The sequence below is a fragment of the Bos indicus x Bos taurus genome, chromosome 11 (assembly GCF_003369695.1).
Source record: "Bos indicus x Bos taurus breed Angus x Brahman F1 hybrid chromosome 11, Bos_hybrid_MaternalHap_v2.0, whole genome shotgun sequence".
In the NCBI taxonomy this organism is placed as follows: domain Eukaryota; kingdom Metazoa; phylum Chordata; class Mammalia; order Artiodactyla; family Bovidae; genus Bos; species Bos indicus x Bos taurus.
Genome location: NC_040086.1, coordinates 19,294,468 through 19,319,601, shown reverse-complemented (window position 1 = coordinate 19,319,601; position 25,134 = coordinate 19,294,468). Strand labels below are relative to the sequence as shown.

General features: G+C 36.4%; 1 protein-coding gene across 2 annotated transcripts in view; it reads left to right on the top strand.

Annotated features, from left to right (window-relative positions):
- Positions 1-25,134, top strand: part of STRN (striatin) — a 112,376-nt gene that overhangs the window by 40,906 nt on the left and 46,336 nt on the right. For both annotated transcript variants that reach the window (XM_027555003.1, XM_027555004.1), the window contains exons 2-6: positions 473-576; positions 7,646-7,719; positions 16,786-16,864; positions 21,104-21,271; positions 23,356-23,491. In XM_027555003.1, coding sequence (XP_027410804.1) covers positions 473-576; positions 7,646-7,719; positions 16,786-16,864; positions 21,104-21,271; positions 23,356-23,491 — 561 coding nt within the window. The remainder of the gene's footprint in view (positions 1-472; positions 577-7,645; positions 7,720-16,785; positions 16,865-21,103; positions 21,272-23,355; positions 23,492-25,134) is intronic.

Here is a 25,134-nt window from a genome sequence, read left to right as displayed (position 1 = left end):
GAAAATCCCATGGACGGAAGAGTCTGGTAGGCTGCAGTCCATGGGGTTGCTGAGGGTTGGACGCGACTGAGCGACTTCACTTTCACTTTTCACTTTCATGCATTGGGGAAGGAAATGGCAACCCACTCCAGTGTTCTTGCCTGGAGAATCCCAGGGACGGGGGAGCCTGGTGGGCTGCCGTCTATGGGGTCGCACAGAGTCAGACACGACTGAAGCGACTTAGCAGCAGCAGCACTTACGTTGGTTGTCTTAACATCTGTAGTCTGAAGTAAAATGCATATAGGTGTCCTTTAAAAAAAAAAAGTTAAGCTTTCCACCCCTTGCAGTCAGTGCCTTTCTGTTTACTTTGTGACAGATATGTAAAAAGAAATGTTTATATGTTTAATTGTTTTATCTTCCAAAGATTCTTCAGCTGAGTTTTTAAAAGTTTATTTCATCTAAACTGCATTTTGTCTTTCTTTTCCTTACTCAGGCTCAGATTGCCTTTCTTCAGGGGGAAAGGAAAGGTCAAGAAAACTTGAAGAAGGATCTTGTGAGAAGAATCAAAATGCTGGAATATGCTCTTAAACAGGAAAGGTAATTCAGTAAAATGGAAGGTAGTATTCTTTTACTGGAATAATTTTTCTGTTACTCCTAAAACAGGTTCAAATTTTAATGTGTTCTGTTTGAATTCAGGAACTAGTATTTGTAATAAACATTTAGAAATGGTTGCTATATGTTAATTTGGTGATGAATGTTTAGTAATAATATGACCAAAAACTGATGTATATGGTTTTAAAAATTTTAACAACTTTTTTCCCTACTCTGTCCTTTCTGAAGAAATATGTATACTTCCTGAACTGTCAATATCCATTTCTTTATAGAATTAAAGTAGTTTTTGAATTGTAAAGGAAGTTTCTATAATACTTACTCCCTCTTCCTATCATCTGGTATTGTTCAGTTTCATGTATTTTCCATGGAAAAAACCTGCTCTGGCAGACTATGTTGAGAATCTTTCTTTTTGATATTTTTAGCCTTTGCTATCACCTATTCATATCTCTCCAGAAGTGGATCTTACCTTTCTGTTCTGCTAAGTGTCTAAAATACTCAAGACTTAATCTTGGCTTGCAAGTAAAGGACAATAGGTCATGGATGCGAATTTTGGAAGTTTTCATATGAATTAAGTATTTGCTTTAGCAGATGGTCTTTAGAATTTTTGTCAGCAGCATGAGACAGTTCTTTGTTTTAGATTACTGAGTACTTGAAAGGTGATATTGAAATTCTGTATTTTGCTTTGTTTTTGATCACATGGCCTTTTCATTTTTTTTTGAAATTGATGAATGGCTTGTTTGAAAAACTACCATAAAATAACATTTAGCAGATGATATTTATGAATATCAAGAGAGATAAAGCTTTATTAGTTGTGTTTACCTTCATGTGGGATTTTAAATGGCACAAGAGACTGAAAACAGATTGACCTCTTAGTGAAAAATTGGTGGTTCTTTTCATTCCTTGAGAGGTTGATTGGAAGCTGTTTTGGGGAGGTGGGCGGAGAACACTTTTAAAAGTGTGTAATTTGGGAATATCTGAGATTTTAAGCAATCTAAATGATAGGCATAATCAAAGAGAGCATAATAACATTAATAATAACTACTTATTAACTACTATGTATTAGACCTTGAGGCTTAAAAACTAAATAACTTAGAGTTATAGAGTTACAGTAGAGCTATGATTCAGATCCCTCTGGTTTGTCTGCTTCTGAAGCTTGTACTCTACCAGTACATTATACTATCTTATAAGTCAGAAAAAATATACAAATACTAAACTAACCAAGGACATGGATATGGTATGTATGTGTGTGCATGTGTGTGTGTTTCCCTTCTTAATAACATATTCATTAATCTATCCATCCAATTTAAGTACTGTGCTGGAATTGGGAACAAGCAAGTCACAGTTCTTGTCCTTCACAGCTTAGAGTAGCAGGAAGCAGAGTCATAAATCACAAAAGTGCAGTGCAGTAAGTGAGATGCTATGGGAGAAGTCAGCACAGGGTACAGTGGTACCCAGGGTACAAAGAAGGGAGTGGTTATTTGGATCTGCAGTCTGTGGAAGTAGAAAGGAGGGTGTAATTAGAGGAGGTGAGACATGAACAGCATCATAAAAAATAAGCTGTTTGCCAAGGTTCAGGACGTGGAGATGGTATATTTGACATGAGACAAAGCAGTATGATATGTTTAGAAATTTGCGATTACTGTGTATGGAAGGTAGGGGTGTCAGTTGTAATTTATAAGCTGTAATGGTAGAGGTGGGCAAAAGCCCGATCATGAAGAGCCTAACTAAGGAGTTGAAACTCCTGTCTTACATTGGAAATTTTTAAAAAATATTTTATTCTAAAATAACCTCAAACTAATTGAAGTTGAACAAACTGTATACTGTACCCAGATTTCACCAGTTGAGAACATTTTGCTGTATGTACTTGGATCATGTTCTCTCTGTATACTCATGGCCTTCCCCCCACCCCCCCCCGCTCCCCCACCCCTCCCCCAGAGTCGTTTGCTACTTGTTTGTAGACTTATGCCCCTTTGTCCCTAAATACTTAAGAGAGTATCTTCTAAGAACAAGGACTTTCCCTTAAATAAATATAGTTCATTATTAAGGAAATTTAGTGTTAACATAGTTCTGTTATGTAATATAGCCCATATTCATATATTTCAGTGATGACCTTACTTGATCTTAGAGGCCCAGAAGCAATCCAGTGATGATCTTTATAGCATTTTTTTCCTACCAAATGTGCCAGTAATAATCTTTGTAGTATTTTTTTTTTCCTGGTCCAGGGTCTAGTCTAGGAATATATATTGCATTTATTTGTTGTACTGTTGAAAGGTTTAAGCATAGAATAGTGTTAAATAGATTTTAGAAAATCACTCTGACCTTAGTTTGGGGGATGAACTGAAAAGATCTGTTAATAGAGGCTGGAAAATTGTAATAGTTTAGGATGAGAAATGATATATTAACTGCTGGAATAGAGGAGTCACCAACTATGAAACATTTTATTTTTTACTTCTAATATTATATTTTTTGGCTGCAGTATGTGGTTTGCAGAATCTTAGTTCCCTGATCAGGGGTCGAACCTGGGCCCCTGGCAGTAAAAGCCCAATCCTAACCACTAATCACCAAGGAATTCCCTATGAAACCTTCTAACTAGAAAGAATCCATAAAATTTGGAGGTGACTTGGTATTGGGGATGACGAAGAAAGATAATTCAAGAATGATTTCCAGGTTTCTGGCTTGAGAGAGAAGTTTGAAAATTATAAAGTGAGTTAGAAATAAAAAGGGTAGTAAAGCAGATATAGAAGAGGATTCATGAATAGAGATGTGTACTTGGGAATCATCAATACTGTGGGTAAAATTATAAGAACTTTGAAACGAACAGAACTAGCGTGGAACAAGAAGAGGCAGGAGCCAGTTGCAGGAGTGGTTTGAGGAAAAGACAGAGAAAGAAGCTGTAACCAAAGAGTAGTGGGGAAGGAAGGAGAAAGCCGTGACTGGGAAGCAAGCTAGAGAAGGTGGGAGTTTGACAGTTGCAGATGCCAAACAAATCACAAGTTGTATACTGAAAATAGTTCTGGACTTGCCAGTTAGGTGCTTGTTGGTATCCTTGCCAGAACAGCTTTAGTGAAGTAGCAGGAACATAAACCAGATCACAGGGGATTGAGAGGTGAGAAGGATGGATAGAGTGGAGACAGATAGAGTTGTTTATTCTTTCAAGTAGTTTGACTTTGGAGAACATAAAAGATAAACAGCTAGTGGCTGAGTCTAGGGAAGATTGTTCTTTGTTTTTTAATTTAAAGGGATTCTCCTGGAAAAGTATCCCTGATTTCATATCTTTTAAAGTTCATGGAACTTTGTGCCATTACATTGGGAATAATCTCCTAATGTATGGCACCACTGAAGTGTATAATAAATTAAGAAATTAAAAAAATGCTTTGTGAATTAGAGCTCTTAAACATTTAAGTTCTCTTCACTGTGAAATTATTTTTATAATGCCTAGTAATTTTTTTAAAAAATTAGAGCTATAAAGCATTTCAGTTCTTTTCATTTTAAAATTATTTTTTCTAATGCCTTAAGCCAGTTTTTGTTTTTTTTTTTTAACTGCGGAAAATTTGAAACACAGACATACAGAGACTAATATCCTTTATATACACCTCCAAGCCTCAACAGTTAACATTTTTGTCAGTCTTGCCTTATCTCAAATCTATTTTAGAGCAAATTCTAGGCATCTTGTCATTTAACCTGTAAAAACCCAAGTAAGGATCATGGTTTTGAGTTGCTGGTTATAGATTTTCTAACTAGTCCCACTTAAAAAGGTCCACAGTTAAGTAAAACTGAATCTTTAACATTACAGAAAGATTACTCACCTAGTGTGGGTTTAACAGAGCATTCCTGAAAGGGTGATAAAATTTACAAAATGAAAAAATTACATATAATTTTCCAAGAACACACTGGGTATAACCTCAGGTTTTTTCAGGAAGTTCTATACTGAAGAATCTCAAGCACTATATAAAATATAATTCTAAAACATTTCTTCCATTTGCTCCGCATCTCTTGTGTCTGCTCCAATGTAAAAACCCAGCTATCATCCTTGCCTCTAATACATTTTCTTATTCTAATCTTTATTTTCCACATCCACAGGATTCATTTTCTAAATCACAAATGTTATATCCTTGCATAAAAATATCTAGCTAATTTCAGAATTTTGAGTAAAGCCGTTTACATCCAGGCCTCTTTCTAGTCCTGTACATATGCACACACACACGCACACACACTGTGCTTTTCCACACCCCTCCCCCACTCTTAAGATGTTCCTTCTGACCAAAATACCTTCTTCAGCAATCCATTTGTCTGATTGTAAAACTGATTGCAGGTTTTGAGGTTTCTTTTTGATAGCTGTCCTTGACTACTGTCAGGACCTTTGACAGAATTAGACAATCCCTTATCTGAATTTGTGTAACATTTGGTATAACTCATAGTTCTTATCCACAGTGTTATTTATTTACATTTCTGTCTCTTCTTCATCTCCTTACCTCTACCCTTAAGCAACTATAAGCTGCACATTATTCCCAGCAGCCAGTAAGTGCAGTATCTGTCATAATAATTTAATAACAGTTTGTTGGATTTAATCAAATTATTTTTGTCAACATTTGAAGGGTGGTTGGAATGCTGTGTTATATTCCAAGCATATCATATGTAATAATTGACTTTGAAACAAAACCATAATGGGATGTCATTAATATCTTTAATATATTGTAATTATATGATTTTCATGCAGTTTTATCCAGTAAAGGGCAGTTGGGAGGCGTAGCTATGTATCAAATGTAGAGTTCTTAGGCATGAGATTTACTGTTTAACGTGGAGTCAGATATAGATAGAAAAAGATTAGGGAACAAGAAAATTGTTGACAGTGAGATGAAGGGTTAAAACAATGGGAAATGATATAAGTGGAAAGGTATTTTAGCATATTGACTTCAAAAGAAATGTTACTAAATTGAGTTCTGTGAGTAAATTGTTTTTCAGTGAATTGAACAATTCAGTAAGGAGACCCTGATTTATGGGAACATGGCTTGTAGCAAACACAGCAGTTCTTTATTTTGTCTTTATCTAATTTTTTTGGAAATGTTATTCATAGTGTTTTGTTATATACATTGTATAGAATATTTTCTATTCCTTTTTTTGTAAACTCTGTTGTAGTTTTTCCCAAGACCACTAGGATGCACTATAGTGCAGCATTTTGGGTTTGAAATTTTTTTTCATATGTGTTTATATATGTATCTGTGTGTATATAAATATATATATATAGAACAAAAATATGTAAGTTAACTCCATAAAACTTCATTACTGCTTTAATTCTGTCTTCAGGCCAATTACTTTTAATTGCTATTTTGACTAATAGGAGGTATTGTTACTCATCTTATGGTAGATGAAGTACATGTCTGAAAAATCTAAAGATTGACCGTTACATTTAAAAACCATAACACACACATATAAAACACACAGAAATGTATGCACACACATACACACATACAATATTATGTGCCTTATTATTATTTTTTTTTTTTACTTAAGTCTAAAGCTCAATCCCATATTTGTACACAAAGATGTTCTTTTTTCTTTTTAGTGAGTATATATTATCACAAAACTTTTAATATACAAAACATATAAAGATTAATATAAAAAAATACTAATTACCCACCACCTACCTTAAGAAATAGAACATCAGTTATCTGTAATTTTCAGAGATTTTCTTAACATTCCCCTCTGTATAAAATTTTCATTTTTTTCCTGCTATGACTGAAAAATAATTAATTCAAAATAGGATGAAGAATTCCAATATTTTACACATTTGAGCAAATTATTTTCATTTTATTTATCCTTTTCTTGAAATATAAAAATTTTAAACGAACTGCTCAGTTAGTCTTTTTTTTTTTTCAGTTATTTTATAAAGAAAAAAATAACTTACAAATTTGGCTCTTTGGTTGCCCTTACGTGCATGAGTGCATGCTAACTCTATTCCATTGTGTGTGCTAAGTCTCTTCCAACTCTCTGCGACCTTATGGACTGTAGCCTACCAGTCTCCTCTGTCCATAGGATTCTCCAGGCAAGGATACTAGAAATGGGTTGTCATGCCCTCCTTCAGGGGATCTTCTTGACCCAGGGATCAAACCCACGTCTGTTATGTCTCCTGCATTGGCAGGCATATTCTTTACTATTAGCAACACATGGGAAGCCCTTATTCCTTCTTTATTATTTGTTTTTTCAAATTATTATTGTTGTTGCTTTTATCTCAGTCTTATTATATTGAATATTATAATAGCCTCAATATTTGGGGGAAGCAAGCAAGTAAAAATATACAACCTTAAGTATGGTTCATTTTTAGTTTACCTTTTAATTTTGTACCTTATTTGGATTATTTTTCTCATCTTAGATGGTTTAATCTGAGATGGTTAAATCACATGAATCAGAGATGATAACATCTAGTTAACTTTTAAGAGAAAATATTCCTGTTCACAGTTCTTCCTGACTTCATCTTAAAAAGGCAGAAGATACCTTGACTGTTAAAAAATATGTTTATTTCTTCGAGAATGTCTTATTCAACACTGATAATTCAAGCTGATTCCTCCTCCCTCTTTTGGATTGTTCACTCTAATGCATACTTAGCAAAGCATAATTGCCTGACAATGCAGAGTATTATGGGTGACCTTTTTTTTCTTAAAGATAAAAAAGCTCAATTTTGAGAAAGATTAGTCTTTTTCAAGTTTATTTCACAATCCAAACTTATCTATTGCTTTTGATAGAATTGTACTCTGGCAGTCCTCAAGAAAATCTGAATACTGCAGAAACTAGAATGTTACAGGGTTCATTCATAATTATAGAAACAAGATTTATCATTCTCAGTGTTATTACTTTTTTGTTGTAACAGAACTTGATGGTATAACAGCAAAATGATAATGGGAAGCACTTTTACATTAAGACTTTGATACTGTGGAAGGCTTTGAACAGTTAAAAGTTAGTCAGGACTACTGCATACTGATAACTACTCCTATTACATATCTTAAGGTTCATGTAACTGTGTTTTAAGATGGTTTGTATTTTCTTATTTCTTTGTTAGAGCCAAATACCACAAGTTGAAATATGGGACAGAATTGAATCAGGGAGATATGAAGCCTCCAAGCTATGATTCTGGTAAGCTAATTTTCAAGGAAGTTTAAGTAAGTAAAAAGAAATTAATATCCAGTATTTTGTAGCAACAGTATTTATAACTGCAAGTTAGTTTCTAATTATTTGCATATTAGTTATTTTTTCTGACCTGCATATCTTTGGGCACTAATCTCTTAGTGTCATTTAGATCATTTTCCACCACGTTCCTTCCTTTCCCCTCGTCCCCTTTCTTGCAGTTCCCCATTTTCTGCTTATGTTCTGCACTTACTGGAAGGATCAGAATTCATGGGGTAACATGCACCAACATAACTGTGTCTTGCTGGGTCCCCACAATTTTAATGGGAACTTTGAGATGTGTAATACAAAGTACATCATGCCCTTGAAATCCTGAGAGAAAGAGTATAAGCCGTGGAGGTAAGAGATTTCTTCTTTCAGTACAAGAGAATTACTCATCCTTTAAGTCTAATCTCTCAATTTCAGGTGCAAAATTGTTTTGGACTTTTTTACCCACGGGACATTGTGTAACCAGGACAGTGTTTTTAACAGCTGAAGCATTTATTATCTTTTTGTGTTATTTCTTCCTTTTTCTTTCTCCTGTCTTCCTCATCACCCCATCAAATAATAAAACAGTAGTACTTGTAAAGATATTAAGGAATATAATTGACTAATATGTTAGTAGGTGTTAGGGGAAAGCAAGAAAAATTGTTGAAAAGCCATCACCACGTTTCAGATTAGTATGTTTTTGACATGATGTCAGGTTAAATTCCTGGATCAAACATCTGATATAACTATCATATGCTGGGCTTTATATACATTAACTTTAATTCTTAATGTAATTATTCAATAAAAGTAATATTATTTTCATTTTACTTGTATGAAATTTAAACTCAGAGAAGTGCAGAAATTTCCCCAGGGGTTACACGGCTATTAATGGGAATATGGATCTGAATGGGAATATAATCTTCTGACTCCAAAACTCAAATTCTCCCCATTTGACCACACTATTTCTATGTTTGACAGTATCTGAAGGAACAGAATAATTCCTAATGCACTGCCAATTTTGTAGTTCACTTTAATGTAGTAGTGTTATTAACATGTTTCCACAGCTGAATATTGAATCCTTGAGATTTAGAGCAATACCAGTTGATCACTGACATTTTTTTGTTGTTATTTTTTGGTGATCAGATTTTCTCTCAGATCATGCTGTCAGCAGTAAGGAAAGATGGGTTCAGTTAAGTTCAGTCGTGTCCGACTCTTTGCAACCCCATGGACCGCAGCACAAACTCATGTCCATTGCGTTGGTGATGCCATGCAACCATCTCATCTTCTGTCATCCCCTTCTCCTCCTGCCTTCAGTCTTTCCCAGTATCAGGGTCTTTTCCAGTGAGTCAGTTCTTCACATCAGGTGGCCAAAGTGTTGGAGTTTCAGCTTCAGCATCAGTCCTTTCAATGAATATTCAGGACTGATCTCCTTTAGGATGGACTAGTTGGATCTTGCAGTCCAAGGGACTCTCAACAGTCTTCTCCAACACCACAGTTCAAAGGCATCAATTCTTCAGTGCTCAGCCTTCTTTATGGTCCAGCTCTCACATCCGTACATGACTACTGGAAAGATGGGTTAGAGAGGAGAAAAATGGAGATGGGGAGACTGGTTAGAGGACTTTACAACCTCCTGGGCAAATGAGGAAGGTTACCTTGACAAATGTACCAACAATGGAGTTGAAGAGAAGTGATTGTGTTCAGGAAATACTTAGGAAGTAAAATCTGCAGGATATTAGTTCTTGTTTAGATGGAGGGTTTTTTAAAAAAAGGGAGATGCAAAGATGACTTCCACACTTCTAGTATAAAAAACTAGACCAAAACTGTGTTTGGAAGATGCTGGGTGCACGTTTGGATTTATTTGTTAGGCCATCAAATGAAAATAGCTGGTATACAGTTGGACAGGTGAGTCTGGAGCTCCAGCCAAATATAGGGGTTTAATATGTAGATTCGGAGAAGGCAATGGCAACCCACTCCAGTACCCTTGCCTGGAAAATCCTATGGACAGAGGTGCCTGGTAGGCTGCAGTCCATGGGATTGCGAAGAGTCGGACACGACTAAGCGACTTCACTTTCACTTTTCACTTTCATGCATTGGAGAAGGAAATGGCAACCCACTCCAGTGTTCTTGCCTGGAGAATCCCAGGGAAGGCAGAGCCTGGTGGGCTGCCGTCTCTGGGGTCGCACAGAGTCGGACACGACTCACGCGACTTAGCAGCAGCAGCAGCAGCAATATGTAGATTTCAGAGCATAAGCAGTACTAAATTACACTCAACACCAGTGGGGTGGAAGAGCTCAGCCAGGGATCTTAGGCAGAGTAAGAAGAGGACCTGAATGGAGCCTTGAGGAATGGTGGCATTTAGAAAACTGGTAGAACAATAGAAACTTGAAAAGGAAACTGCTGAGGATTATTTTACTAGGATTTGGAAAATCAGGAGAGTGGAAATCAAGAGAAGAGAGGATTTCTGGAAGGAAGGATCCTTCAGTATTATAGATTAATGCCTTGGGGTCTGAAGAGTATCTCTGGGATTTAGTGACACACAGGTCACTGGAAACTTTATTGTGAACAGCTTTGGGAGAGAGTTGAGGGCAGAAATGGAGACTGTGGAAAGTGAAGACTAAGTGTGGTAAACTTTTAGGAAGCTGAGGTTGTGGAGGTGAAGGCAAGGTATAAGCGGAAATGGCTGAAGGGACCAGTGGGGTCAATGAAGAGACAGAGTGTGTGTGTGTGTGTGTGTGTGTGTGTGTGTGTGTGTAAGTGACATGTTTCTTAGAGGAGGAACTAATCAAAGGGAGAGAGAATAGCGATACTTAAAATATGAAAGTATCTGTAGAAATAATAGAAATTCTGATCATAGCTGGAGAATAGCAGGAGAAGCGTGCATGCCTTTTATTGTTACCAAGAGAGAATGTAGGAAGTTAGGTGATGGGTCTACAGGTTTGGGTTTTGGTCTAGTGGTGGGTATTTAACATAATAGCTGTATGTATGAGACAGGATTACCTGCGTGGCTGAGTGGCACTCCGTAGGTCCCCACTACAGGCAGCTTATCCTCCCTGCTCCCTCTTCCTCCTTGCGTTCCTCTTGCCTGTTTAGGCCTCACACAGGTTCCCTGGTAGTGCTCAGGGCTTGGGACTACATGCTCCTGCCCTTCTTTCCCCTCTTCACAGTCTGCCAGGGTCTGCCCCGAGAGGTAGACCAAAGACCCAGGACTTTTCTTAGTAGCCAATCCCACCCTCCTCTAATTGTCTTTTTATCAAGTTGAAGAGAAGATTTCAGCAATCCCCAGCATTTGAGCTACTCAAATGTTAGGGGCCAGAAGGGACAGTGTGTTTAAAACCACCCTTAAAAGGCTCTGGCCTTAGACCTGTGGCTCCCCCAGTTCCAGGGACCCCACATCTTTCTGGCAGAAATGTGGGGAGGGGGCTCCAACCTGAGCACAGGAATCAAAGGGAAAACATGCAAACTGCCCCCAAATCTACCAGCCATCTCCAGGGGCTCTGTGACACAGCCCTGGCCTTCTGAAATGTGACACTTACGAAAAGTGTCTCCAAAGGGAAGAGGAGACCTGGCTGTCCCTGGCGATCCTTTGGAGGCTGGGGGAGGAACTTCCAGAGGAGTCCCTTCTTGCTCAGAGCCATTTTGGGAGGAAGTGGGAACCAACAGCCTTTGGGGGTAAGGCCTGGTGCCACTCAGCACACCCAAGCATCAGGTCAGGTCCTTGTAGTAAAAAAATGTGAAGTTTAGATTCAGCTTTTGGGGGAGCAGGATAAACTACCACCCTACCACGTGTGTGACTTCTCAATTTCCCACTGCAATTTCCATTTTTTTAAATAGGAATTTTCAAACCCCTGTGCTTGTCTAATGTCTGCTCGGAACAATTCGAGACCCTGTTACTGTTTTGAGATGCATACATGTTAGAAGATGAATCTCCAACCCGGGGAAAAAAATAAAACTCAAAAAAACTTTGTGTTAAAAAAAAAAAATGCATTAGAGGTTTAAGAAAAGTAGAGAAGGTTTAAAATAATAATGAACAGGAGGACAAACTTACTAAGGAATAGTAGGATTGAGAAAAGTTAAGGGTTCAATTGAGTTGTATAATCAGAGTTTATATAGAAGTGCTGCTTTGTACAATTGGAGCCTAGGTAAAAGATAATAGAATGAAAATAGTGAACAGCTGGATTCAGGGAGAGATAAAGGGACAAGAAAATTGGAGACATTATCAAAAGAATGATTGAATTGATAGACCCTGAACTAAGACTGGCAAGGAAAGAAAGTGAAGACAGAAGGAAGCTAATGGATCAAAGCAAGTAGATAGGCTACAATCTAGGGCAGGTCAGCAAACTCTTTTGTAAAGGACCAGATAGTAATATGTAGGCCATTTGTTCCCTGTTGCAACTACTCAACTCGGCTGTTGTTAACTTGAAAGCAGCCACAACACATAAATGATTAAGTGTGGCAGGCTGGGTTTGAAAAGTGAAAGTTAAGTAGCTCAGTCGTGTCCAACTCTTTGCAACCCCATGGACTATAGCCTACCAGACTCCTCCGTCCATGCGATTTTCCAGGCAAGAGTACTGGAGTGGGTTGCCATTTCCTTCTCCAGGGGATCTTCCCAACCCAGGGATTGAACCCTGGTCTCCCGCACTGTAGACAGATGCTTTATCATCTGAGCCACCAGGGAAGCCCAAACAGGCTGGGTTTGATCTGCAGGCTAATGTTTGCTGACCCCTGATCTAAGGTTCCACCTAAAGTCAAAGTGCCTAGTGAATTGGAAGTATTGAGCCTGAAGGATATGCTCAGAAAGTGAGTTTGCATCAGTGACAGTTCTTCATAATGACAAGGTCTAAGGCATGACAGCTAAGAGAGGGTGGTGGTTGTGCAGAAGCTGAAGTGAACCACCCACATGAATATTAACTTCACTCAAGATGATGTAAAAGTTTGGTTGCAGAGGAAGCATGTGAGCCTAACTTAGAGCATTACCAAGGGGTTTGTAAATTAAGTGATAAGGACAGTGACTAGGAGAAGGTATAGAAGGTGGGGTATCCAAATTAAAGAAAAGAAGCAGGGATTTTTCCTTCTTCATTATTTTATCCATTTATTGTATTTTCCTAAAATTGACAATCCAGATGTTTTCTGAAATATTCTTCACAAAAATTAGTTTCCTTTCTTTTTTTTTCTATTTTGTTCCACTTGCAAACCCTTACCGTTTCTATTTCATAACTTACGTTATGTTAAAATCTATTTATTTTTCATACGTCAGTTTCTTCTGCTTAATATTAAAAGCCATATACTTATTTAAAATAGAATGTCTTTATCCAAAGTAACAAATTCTGCCTTCTAACTGAGATGTTCAGACCTTTCACTGGCTTCCCAGGTGGCTCAGTGTAAAGAATCCACTTGCCAATGCAGGAGATATGGGTTCAATCCCTGGGTTGACCCAGGTTGACCCTACATTATTATTTTTGTTTCAGTAATTCTCTTTCAAAGAGATTTAAATAACGTAAAAAACATAGATATCCAGTGCCTATCTTTCCTTTGTGTGCATCCGTATCTTCCAATATCATTTTCCTTCGGTCTTGAGGACTTTAACACATGTGCTGCTGATAATGCCTTCTTTCAGCTTTTGTGTGTCTGAAAGTCTTTATGTTGTTGCTTTTATCGTTTCTGACGTGGTATCTTCTGTCATCCATACATTTCTCTGTGTATTTGTTGTTATTCAGTCCCTCAGTCGTGTCTGACTCTTTGCAACCCCATGGACTGCAGCACGCCAGGTTTCCCTGTCCTCACTGTTGCCCAAAGTTTGCTCAAACCCATGTCCATTGAGTTGGTGATGCCGTCCAACCATCCATCCTCTGCCGCCCCCTTCTCCTCTCTATATGTGACCTTTTTCTCTGTCTGCTTTTAAGATTTATCTCTTTCTCATTTGTTTTAAGCGATTTTATCATAATGTGCCTTGGTATAGTTACCTCCTCTCCTCTCCCCAGTATTTCTTGTGCTTGGGATTTGTTGGGTTTCTTGGATCTATGGGTTTATAGTTTTCATGAAATTTGGAACTTCTCAGCCATTATATCTTCATTTTTCTTTTGGTTTCTCCTCCTTATGCTATGATCAGGAAACTGTCAGGGCAATAAACTGGAACAATCATAGGGCTCACCTGTTTGCTTCCTTTTTCTCAGAATTGCTATCCTTCATTGTCTGATGTTCAGTGTCTTAACCATCGTATCTCTATTTTGTTTTATAGTTGCTTCAGGCAGGAGGGTAACTTGGGTCCTTGTTACTCCAACTTGAAATGCCAGTCAAATACTTTTAATATTACCCAGAAATTGAAATCCTACCCACTTTAAAATCCTCACTTTTATATAATGTCACTTTTTTTTACATGATAAGGTAAGAATGAATCTGATAGTTGGTGAGTACTTACTAACCATTGAGAGAACTAAATGTTTAGCCTGGATAAGGAAGTGTTGGGAAAATCAAGTCCACATGTGACCCAGAGAGTCAGGTTTTTTTAAAAAACAGAGAAAGGAAAATTCACTTCTGAGAAATTTATTCAAAATCAGTATTTCTGTCTTTATAATTATTTGCAGGTGTTGAAACTTACTGCTCTATAGACAGCTATACCATTGATTATTTCTCTGCGTCAATGGAAAATAGATTTGGTAATGTTGAGTAAAGAGCCTGTCTTATGTTTGTTTGGTTAAGGTCTTGATCACAGACATGGCCTTAGATCATTAATTCATACATTAATCTAATAAAAGAACTAAGGTAAGCAGTTTCCTCAAATCCATTGCCAAGGAGATAAGGACTCTTCAAGCTCTGTAGGTCTTTGACAGTCTTCATTCTTACTGATTGTTGTGACTGGTTATATTATATACTGGTGATTATATATATAAGGTTTCATTTATTCCCTTGCAGTCATCTGGAGCCTAGTCATGATCCAGTGTGGAATGATATAATAATGAGCAGTTCATAACCTTACTGTTTTTGTCACAGAGCTGGGTTAACTGAGACAAGTTAGTCCTTTCTTTTTTTCTTTAAAGTATAATTATATTAGTCTCAGGTATACAACATGGTGGTTTGATATTTTAATATATTATAAAATGACCACTCAGGGATCAGATTTTATTGCAATACAAGAATACAGTTTTTAAAAGAGGGTAAGGATGCATTCTTATTTGATTTGGCTTTATTTTTTATTAAGGTATAATTTATTTACAGTAAAATTCACCTTTCTAGCTACCAAAGTAGACAAAGGCAGTTGAGTGTATGTGAGGATGGTATAGAAAGGATTTAGGCATATTTTGATGGGAAATTAGATGATCTCAAAAGTTCTTTCACATCTGAAATTTTTGGTCTTTTGAAATGTCAGTATAGATATTCTTACTTGGCAAGTACAGGCTACTCACTTGACCTAAGAAGTGGAAGAACATATTATGTTATACACACAGTTCCTGAATGTGTCAGTCAGTGGAAACAATGTATTATTTTTCCTTACTATTTAGACATTGTTTTTCTTTCCTTTTTTCTTTTTCAAGTAAATGTTCTTTGAAGTCATCCCAAAGTAATCTTTCTTTGTGAGTTAATCTCCACCCCACACCCCTGCCCGCCCACTCCCACCCCCCCCCACTTTCCTGCTCTCTCTCTGGTATGTCCCAGAACTTGGTCTGGTTATTTTAAGAGAATAATGAAAATGCAAGATCTAATTCTTATTTTCATTTACATGTTTCTCTAATCTCTTCCCATTGTAACGAGAGCATATGGAGAAAAACGTGAGCTCTGGAGTCACGCAGTCATGATTTCAATACTCACAGCTGTATTTTTAACTTAGAAACCTTACAATTAATCTGCAAAACATCTCTCTCATCTTTAAAATGGGGATAGTAATAATACCTGTCTTTGGAGGTTGTAAAGATTAAAAGAATAGTGTATATGTTTTTAGCACAGCATCTGGAACACATTAAATGTTTTATATCAAGTATCATAAAAGAAAATTCCCCAATCTCTCTTATAGCTCCACTTGAATAAAAATCCTATGAAGACCACAGTTTCTTATAGTTTAATCAAGGGCTAATGGAGGGTGTGAACTTTTTTTTATGTTTTTAAAGTTGAGCTATCCTGTAGTTTGGAAATTCTTTATTCCAGACTTATCAAGGAGAAAGCTCTTTTTGTTTTATCTTCTTCTTGAAAGATTTGGCTTCTACCATATGATGAATTTTAAGCTCTCTGGGACCTAGGAAGTTTCCATCTGAAGAATGTCTTAAGGAAAGAATGCTTGAGGTTTTCATTTAATAACTAGTGAAGGAAATAGGCTTGGTTTGGGAATATTTTTTATCTATCTGTTCTTTACCAGACAGGCTTTTTTTTCCCCCTTCCTTCTAAACAGTCATTCCTGGGCATTTAGTTCTCATTCTGATGTGGTGCTTCATAATACTTTTATTTAATTTTTGTGTGACTTCATTTGTCCTAGAGGAAAATTCTCAGGTTACCTAAAAATTGGGGGAAAGGCCCTTATTTTTAGTTCTGAAACTCTCAGGGAAATTTAGTAGCAATAATGAATTTATTTTAGAGTTTCCTTGTAGAAATTAAGGGGTTTCACAGGCACCAGTGGTATTAAAAAAAAAAAAAAAAACCCACCTGCCAGTGCAGGAGACATAAGACACACAGGTTCAATCCCTGGGTCAGGAAGATCCCTGGAGGAGGGCATGGCAGTTGACTCCAGTATTCTTGCCTGGAGAATCTCATGGACAAAGGAGCCTGGCAGTCTGCGGTGCAGAGAGTCAGACATGACTGAAGCAACTTAGCACACATGCACATAGAAATTAAAACTTAAATTGTCCTAAAACGTACCTAGAAAACTGCATGGACAGAGGAGTCTGGCAGGCTACAGTTCATGGGATTGGAAAGAGTTGGAATGACTGAGCACAGCATGCACTCAAAACATCCTTTACAGTGAAGTGTTCTTAATCTTATAAATTTTTATTGGATGTTTCTAATGAGTTGAGTTGTCCTCTAATGTATATTACATCAGTTTTTTTATGTTTTAATGTTTTCCAGATGAAGGTAATGAAACAGAGGTACAGCCACAACAAAACAGCCAGTTAATGTGGAAGCAAGGTCGGCAACTACTCAGACAGTAAGTATCTCATGAAAGTATCTGCTATGAAAAAACTTCATTGAATTACTAATCCTTTTTCATTTTAAACACGTTTTCCCCTATGGAGGAATTTATTTTTCAATAACTATTAACTCGGATTATCAAGAATAGATTTGCTTTCCATAGCAAATAATCCATAGATTATCTTTATCTATCCATAGATTAGCTTTATCTATCCATAGATTAGCTTTATCAAAAAGTACAGTTTAGAGCTTCTAATTTATTATATGCTTAAATGTATGGTCTGAAGAATTCTGTACCCTTAAAGTTACTTTTTTCTTTGCACTTTTTTTACATGAATATACATATGCTTTAATATGAGTCTACTCATGATATCTTTAAGTTATGTTTTTAACCTTTATTTTAAATAGATGGAAGAACTTACTGGATTTCCCAAATTTGTATATATTATGCTAACATATAGTCGCTCCTATAAAATGTGAATTTGAGAGTATAAAGAGGGACCAGAGCTGGTTTGAGATTCAGATGTCAAGCAGTGGGGCTAGACCCACTCATCAGCTCAGTGCCTAACCCTTGCATGTTATATTTGAAATTGGTATTTTGATTTGTGTCTCAGTAAAATGAGATTTGCTACCTGGTTTATTCTTTTGGGTTTGCTTGTGAATAGTCTAAACCTGTTGTTTCCAAAGTGGATTGCATGCCAGTCATTCTTTTGATAATGGGGAGAGGATAGTAAAGTTTCTCCTTACCTCTATTTTTTTTAATCTCCTCAAAGTTAGAAGAAAATGAGACTTCATTAGTATTTAATAAGTGGGCTTTCACTTTGGTCTTAAAAGTGGTTTGTGTGTTTTCCTTTTATAAATAAATAAGTGTTCTTAAAGTGCTGATTTTGTTTGTCTTTTTTTTTTTTTAATGACAGTGGTTATGATGGCAATCCAAGAAGTATTTTTAAAAGACTCAACTGCCTCTCAGAGATGACATTTTATTAGGTTCATGCGGGCCTAATTGTGATCTCAGATCATGAATTTTAAATCATTATAACTAGACTCAAACATATCTCTATTAATAAAAATAGGAACCATTAACATCAACACATTTTTACCAATGAAAAACAAGATTGTTTATTCTTGTAGGATAAAAGTCCATGCCTCGAGATTTGATGAACTCTTGGAAAGCATTTTCTGTCTCTTTCTGGTTGAGGAAGCATTTCCCCTGCAAAAAGTTGTTGAGTTGCTTGAAGAAGTGGTAGTTGGTTGGCGAGAGGTCAGATGAATATGGCCAGTTGTCCTATAAAATCCACTTTTCATTGCACATCACAATCCGATCAAGCAATGGTTTGTTGTTGTTTCCTAGAATAAGAGATGATAACACTTCAAAATGACAATTTATTTTTCTTTTTCTGTTCTGAGGCACCCATTTATCAAGCTTTTTCACCTTTCCAATTTGCTTCAAATGCCAAATGACCATAGAATGGTTGACGTTGAGTTCTTTGGCAGCTTCTCCTGTAGTTGTAAGAGGATCAGCTTTGATGTTGCTCTCAGTTGGTTGTTGTTAACTTCTGATGGCCGGCCACTGTGCTCCTCATCTTCAAGGCTCTCCTCTCCTTTGCAAAACTTCTTGAACCACCACTGCACTGTACATTTGTTAGCAGTCCTGGGACAAATGCATTGTTGATGTTGTGAGTTGTCTCTGCTGCTTTACAACCCATTTTGAACTTAAAAAAATTGCTTGAATTTGCTTTTTGTCTAACATCATTTCCATAGTCTAAAATACATATAAAATAAGCAGGAAGTACCAAGTCATTAAAGCAAAAAAACATAAAGTGAGAAATGCACATTAAAATGATGTATAACATAGCCACATTTATTTAAGAATGTATTTCTGTATCAAATGGCAAAGTTCAACAGTGCAAAACCACAATTACTTTTGCACCAACCTAAATATTAGTGGAAAATTCTGAAAGAGATGGGAATACCAGACCGCCTGACCTGCCTCTTGAGAAACCTATATGCAGGTCAGGAAGCAACAGTTAGAACTGGACATGGAACAACAGACTGGTTCCAAATAGGAAAAGGAGTACATCAAGGCTGTATATTGTCATCCTGCTTATTTAACTTATATGCAGAGTACACCATGAGAAACGCTGGGCTGGAAGAAGCACAAGCTGGAATCAAGATTGCCGGGAGAAATATCAATAACTTCAGATATGCAGATGACACCACCCTTATGGCAGAAAGTGAAGAGGAACTACAAAGCCTCTTGATGAAAGTGAAAGAGGAGAGTGAAAAAGTTGGCTTAAAGCTCACCATTCAGAAAACGAAGATCATGGCATCTGGTCCCATCACTTCATGGGAAATAGATGGGGAAACAGTGTCAGACTTTATTTTTTGGGGCTCCAGAATCACTGCAGATGGTGATTGCAGCCATGAAATTAAAAGATGCTTACTCCTTGGAAGGAAAGTTATGACCAACCTAGATAGCATATTCAAAAGCAGAGACATTACTTTGCCAACAAAGGTCCGTCTAGTCAAGGCTATGGTTTTTCCAGTAGTCTTGTATGGATGTGAGGGTTGGACTGTGAAGAAAGCTAAGCGCCGAAGAATTGATGCTTTTGAACCGTGGTGTTGGAGAAGACTCTTGGGAGTCCCTTGGACTGCAAGGAGATCCAACCAGTCCATTCTAAAGGAGATCAGTCCTGGTTGTTCTTTGGAAGGAATGGTGCTAAAGCTGAAACTCCAGTACTTTGGCCACCTCATGCGAAGAGTTGACTCATTGGAAAAGACCCTGATGCTGGGAGGGATTGGGGGCAGGAGGAGAAGGGGATGACAGAGGATGAGATGGCTGGATGGCATCACTGACTCGATGGACACGAGTTTAAGTGAACTCTGGGAGTTGGTGATGGACAGGGAGGCCTGGTGTGCTGCAGTTCATGGGGTCGCAAAGAGTCAGACACAACTGAGCGGCTGAACTGAACTGAACTGAAATATTAATGAATGAGAAAGTAGCTATTTAGTAAACCAGTTTATTTATGGAATGAGAGTTTTTGAAACAGTATTTGTAATGTGATTTTGTTCCTAAAGTGAGTTATGTATCAAATATTACTTGTTAAAAATAGAAAACATAATTCTTTTGTATTTGTTTGTAAGAATCAACTGATTACTAATTTTAATCAAAACCTTTCTATAGATATTGGCTAGGATTGAAAATGAATACCTTGACTTGATAGGATAACTTACTCCACTTTGGTTACATGTCTTTTTGTGAGATGTCTCTTTGAGCAATAATAACTCTTAATACCAGATCTTAGACTGCTTATCTTTTTGATCTTTGTTTTATCTTTCATTTCATAGACTTGATATTTACATATAATCTAATGTCTGATATTGTCTGTTACACTTATTAATGACTTTATTATTAACATTTGCCTTTTTTGTGTTCCTACCACTGCCACTTTTGATCGTTTTTGGTCATCTTTTGTTGTTAATAGATACTGAGCACCTTTTGTATGCCAGGCACTGCACTCTTTTTTTTTTTTAAGAGAAAGAAAGCTAAAGTTCAGAAGAATTAATGCTACACAAGAAAAAAGTGGAAGAAATGGTCTTTGAACCCATGTTTAACTCTCCATACAAAACCTATTCTTTCTTTTCTGTGCTGCTCCTTTCTGCAGCGCACACACACCTGTACACCCACTCTTCCCACATCCTACAATTGAACTGTGGTTTATTTTTATTGCAGAGTTGTCTCAGGATAAGAGCTTCCCTTCTGTAGAAGTGACTTGTTCGGAATATCCCGTGGTTTTGTATGTCATGTAGGAAGCTATATATGCTAGAAACATTCTCTCTAGATCACAGTTGATCCAGTGATGCTGTAACATCAAAAGTGTAAAAACACTACTGGTTATTCTCATTACTATTATGAAATAGTAATTCAGTAGCCTCTGAGAGTGAGCCTACTCCAGCCCTGCCTAGAAGAAAGAATGTGCTATTAGATATATTAAGGAATAGCTTCTTCTTAAGATAAATGAATGGTGTATTGTATAGTTCTTTGGTTTTTCTCAGTGACCATAGAGGCTGGTACTGCAAGAGACAGCTCCATCTGCAGCTGGAAGATTATTTATTAGCGAGTCCTACTAGCATAGTACTGTGCTGTCCAGTCTTATGCAGACAGTAAATTTAAAGAAATGTTTTTATTTAGATATCCAGTAGTAGAGTACTGATTCCAGTATGTCTGAATTGTAAAGATCCTCTTCACACACAGGTATCTACAGGAGGTGGGTTACACAGATACTATTCTAGATGTGAAATCCAAACGAGTGCGAGCTTTGTTGGGCTTTTCAAGTGATGTCACTGACAGGGAAGATGACAAAAATCAGGACTCAGTTATAAATGGCACAGAAGCCGAAGTTAAAGAGACAGCAATGATTGGGTAAGTATTTTGTCTGGAAAGTGGCTTGGCTGTAGTTTTAGTTCTTAGTAATATTTTTGGCTTATTGGTGACACGTGTGATACTTGCACTTCTAGGTACTGCTGCACAAGTAATTCAATGATAAAGTTTAATAAAAAGTTTAAATTTTTATACACAGGGATTAGAGTTATCATTTATGACTTTTAAGAATATTTTTATTTAAGGTATTTTTATTTGCTTGAAATTTATGCATTTAATATAAATTTTAATACATTGAGGCTCAGTCATCTCTTACTATTATAACTTCATAAATGATCTTATTTGGAAATTCACTTCAAGTCTGTAAGAGTGAACTTTCATTCTTGGTGACCCAGAAATCATATAATACTTAATTCTTTTGATGTAAACCTTTTCTTAGCCATTTTCATTTATCTAATAATGCTGTAACTCCTCTTCATTTTAGAAAATTATCTATTTCAAGTGTGTGTGTATATATGTGTGTGTATATATATATATATATATATATATATTCTACTTGATAGAATAAGTGAAAAATTCAGTAGCAGGAACATTTCATTTTGATTTTTGGATCAGGATCTTCTCAACCCAGGGATTAAACCCAGGTCTTCTGCATTGCAGGCAGATTCTTTACTGTCTGAGCCACCAGAAAAGCCCATATACCATACAATTATATTGAATTCTGCTTAAAATGAAGGCGAACAGTTTAATAAGGAGATTCTTCTTTATTGAAAAAAAATTTGGCATAATTCTTAAATTAAAAAGTCAAAGATTCTTTGAAATTTAAATATGTTACTTTATTTTAACTCATGTTTAGGCTGGAAGAATGGTTTTAGTTGAGCTCTGTACATTTTCTAGTAAGAACATAGTTTCTGTTATTTGGGACATAAACTAAAATTATGGGGTTTAGGTAAAGGTTTAAACATATGTCTTGTAAACAAATGTCATTGGAGCATTCTTAAATGTGCTCATTAATAGTTAAGATTACATAACTTGTTTTCATAAATGTAAGATGTAGATTGTTTCTCTTTGTAGACATAGATAGTGTGGGCATTAATCCTGGTTATATTTTCACCTATTGAATTAGTTTAAATTATTATAAAGATGCTTAAGAAAGTCCACTCTAGTCTTTTGAAACTGATAAAGGTATTATCCTGAATCTTACTTCTATAGGGATGGAGAGTAGGTTAGAAAAGAACAAAAACATAGCTGTCAGCAGATTTGAAATTTAAGATTTATCTGTTTTGAGAATTTTGTTCATAGTTATGGCTAAATGCTTTTCAGGAAAATGTCTTGTTATCTAAAACATTTCCTAATGAACTGGAGAGCAGTCATTCTATAGTTATGGCTAAATGCTTTTCAGGAAAATGTCTTGTTATCTAAAACATTTCCTAATGAACTGGAGAGCAGTCATTCTATTCTGGTCGTTAGGAAATTGATGAATTTCTTTAGAGAGAGCTAAATTAAAATCTCACATATTTGAAAAGTTAATCATTTCCAAAGATTAAGGGTTTATTCATCAACAGGATCGTTTTGTAATAGTATATTAGTTTAACTAAAATACTGTTTTTAGTAAGCTTCATATACACATTTGCTTTTTTCAACTTTTTAGCTGTTTAGAAATATGAGATTGCATCAGAGAAAATTCTGTATTTACTGGTTATTTTCTTAGTTATGGAAGAGGAAGAGTTGAAGAAAGAAAAAAGGATAGAGAAAAACAGAGGCAGAGATAATAAAAATATTTCAAAAAGAAGTGCATTGTTTGGCTTAAGAATCAAAATAATACTAAATCAGAAGGAGGAGTTCTTTGTATTAGATTGCCATAAGTAGTAGTTATGATTGAAAAGTACTTTTAAAAGAGTAACCAGTTTCTTCCTATATTGCTTTTCCAGTTAAAATCCATGGAAGTGTAATAGATAAGAATCAGTGCAGATCCTAGTGTGATTTTGGTGGGGGGGTGGTTATAATTCAATATAAACAGAAGTCAGAATATATAATATATTCAGATAATATAAACAGAATTAGTCATGGATTCTTACACTGAGTTTAAAAAATTAACTGAGCAAGATGTATATGTTTTAAACCAGAAAATCTGAGTTAACAGATTCTGCCTCCGTGCTGGAGAATTTTAAATTCCTTGAAAGTGCAGCTGCAGATTTCAGTGATGAAGATGAAGATGATGACATTGATGGAAGAGAGAAAAGCATCATTGATACTTCAACGGTGAGTTGAATAACTCAGATATAAATATTTTTAGGGGCTATTATACATACTTTAAAAATCCATGTCCTTCAACTTAAACCTTTAACTTTTATTTTTCCTTAAATTTGGGGAAATTTAATCTGAAAGTTTTTGTTTTGACTTCAAGAACATTTTTAGTATAGCAGTTTTCTCCTCAAGGCCCTCATTCTTTAGCTTTTTGTTAATTCATTGAAGATTTCAACATTTTTATAGGGTTTGTGCATATGGTAAATGTGTGTCATAACAATGCATTGTTCTCGGTGCTATAAGACAATAGAACTGACAGACCCGTTATGGTGCCTGATGGTGACTGGCGTCAGCTCTAAACGGTGCAGTTTTTGTTTGTCGTGTCAGGGTTGCTTTGGTAGGCAAGGACTCCACATTTTCAGACCTCTCCCATTAGATTTCTCCAAACATGTTTAGGGTTCTTCTGTGGTTTTGTTCAGATTTTTGTAAGTTTATTGACTTTCCCATGGTAGAGTCCTGGAATAAGATGTACATCTAAATTTTGCTTCTCCCTTCTCGTCCCTTCTTTATTCTGTCCCCTTCTTTTTAACATCTCTCCTCCCCCTTTTTTAAAAAAATTTATTTAATTGAAGGATAATTGCTTTACAGAATTTTTTCTGTTTTCTGTCAAACCTCAACATGAATCAGCCGTAGTTATACATATATCCCCTCCCTTTTGAAACTCCCTCCCATCTCCCTCCCCATCCCACCACTCTAGGTTGATACAGAGCCCCTGTTTGAGTTTACTGAGCCATACAGCAAATTCCTTTTGGCTATCTATTTTATATATGGTAATGTAAGTTTCCATGTTACTCTTTCCATACATCTCACCCTCTCCCCCTCTCTCCCTATGTCCATGAGTCTAGACTCTGTCTGTTTCTCCATTGTTGACCTGTAAATAAATTCTTCAGTACCATTTTTCTAGATTCCATATACATGTGTTAGAATATGGTATTCATCTTCCTCTTTCTGACTCACTTCACTGTGTATAATAGGTTCTAGGTTCATTCACCTCATTAGAACTGACTTAAATGTGTTCCTTTTATAGCTGAGTGATATTCCATTGTGTATATGTACCGCAGCTTCTTTATCCATTCATCTGTTGATGCACATCTAGGTTGCTTCCACGTTCTAGCTATTGTAAGTAGTGCTGCAATGAACAATGGAATACATGTGTCTTTTTCAATTTTGGTTTCCTCAAGGTATAGGTCTAGGAGTGGGATTTCTGGGTCATATAGTGATTTTATTCCTAGCTTTTTAAGGAATCTCCATATCGTCTTCCATAGTGGCTATATTGATTTACATTCCCATCAACAGTGCAAGAGTGTTCCCTTTTTCTCCACATCCTCTCCAGCATTTATTGTTTGTAGACTTTTTGATCATGGCCACTCTGACCGGAGTGAGGTGATATCTCATTGTAGTTTTGATTTGCATTTCTCTAATAATGAGCGATGTTGAGCATCTTTTCATGTGTTTGTGAGCCATCTCTATGTCTTTTTTGGAGAAGTGTGTGTTTACGTCTTTTTCCCGCTTTTTGATTGGGTTGTTTGTTTTTCTGGCATTGAGTTGTATGAGCTGCTTGTATATTTTGGAAATTAATCTTTGGTCAGTTGTTTCAT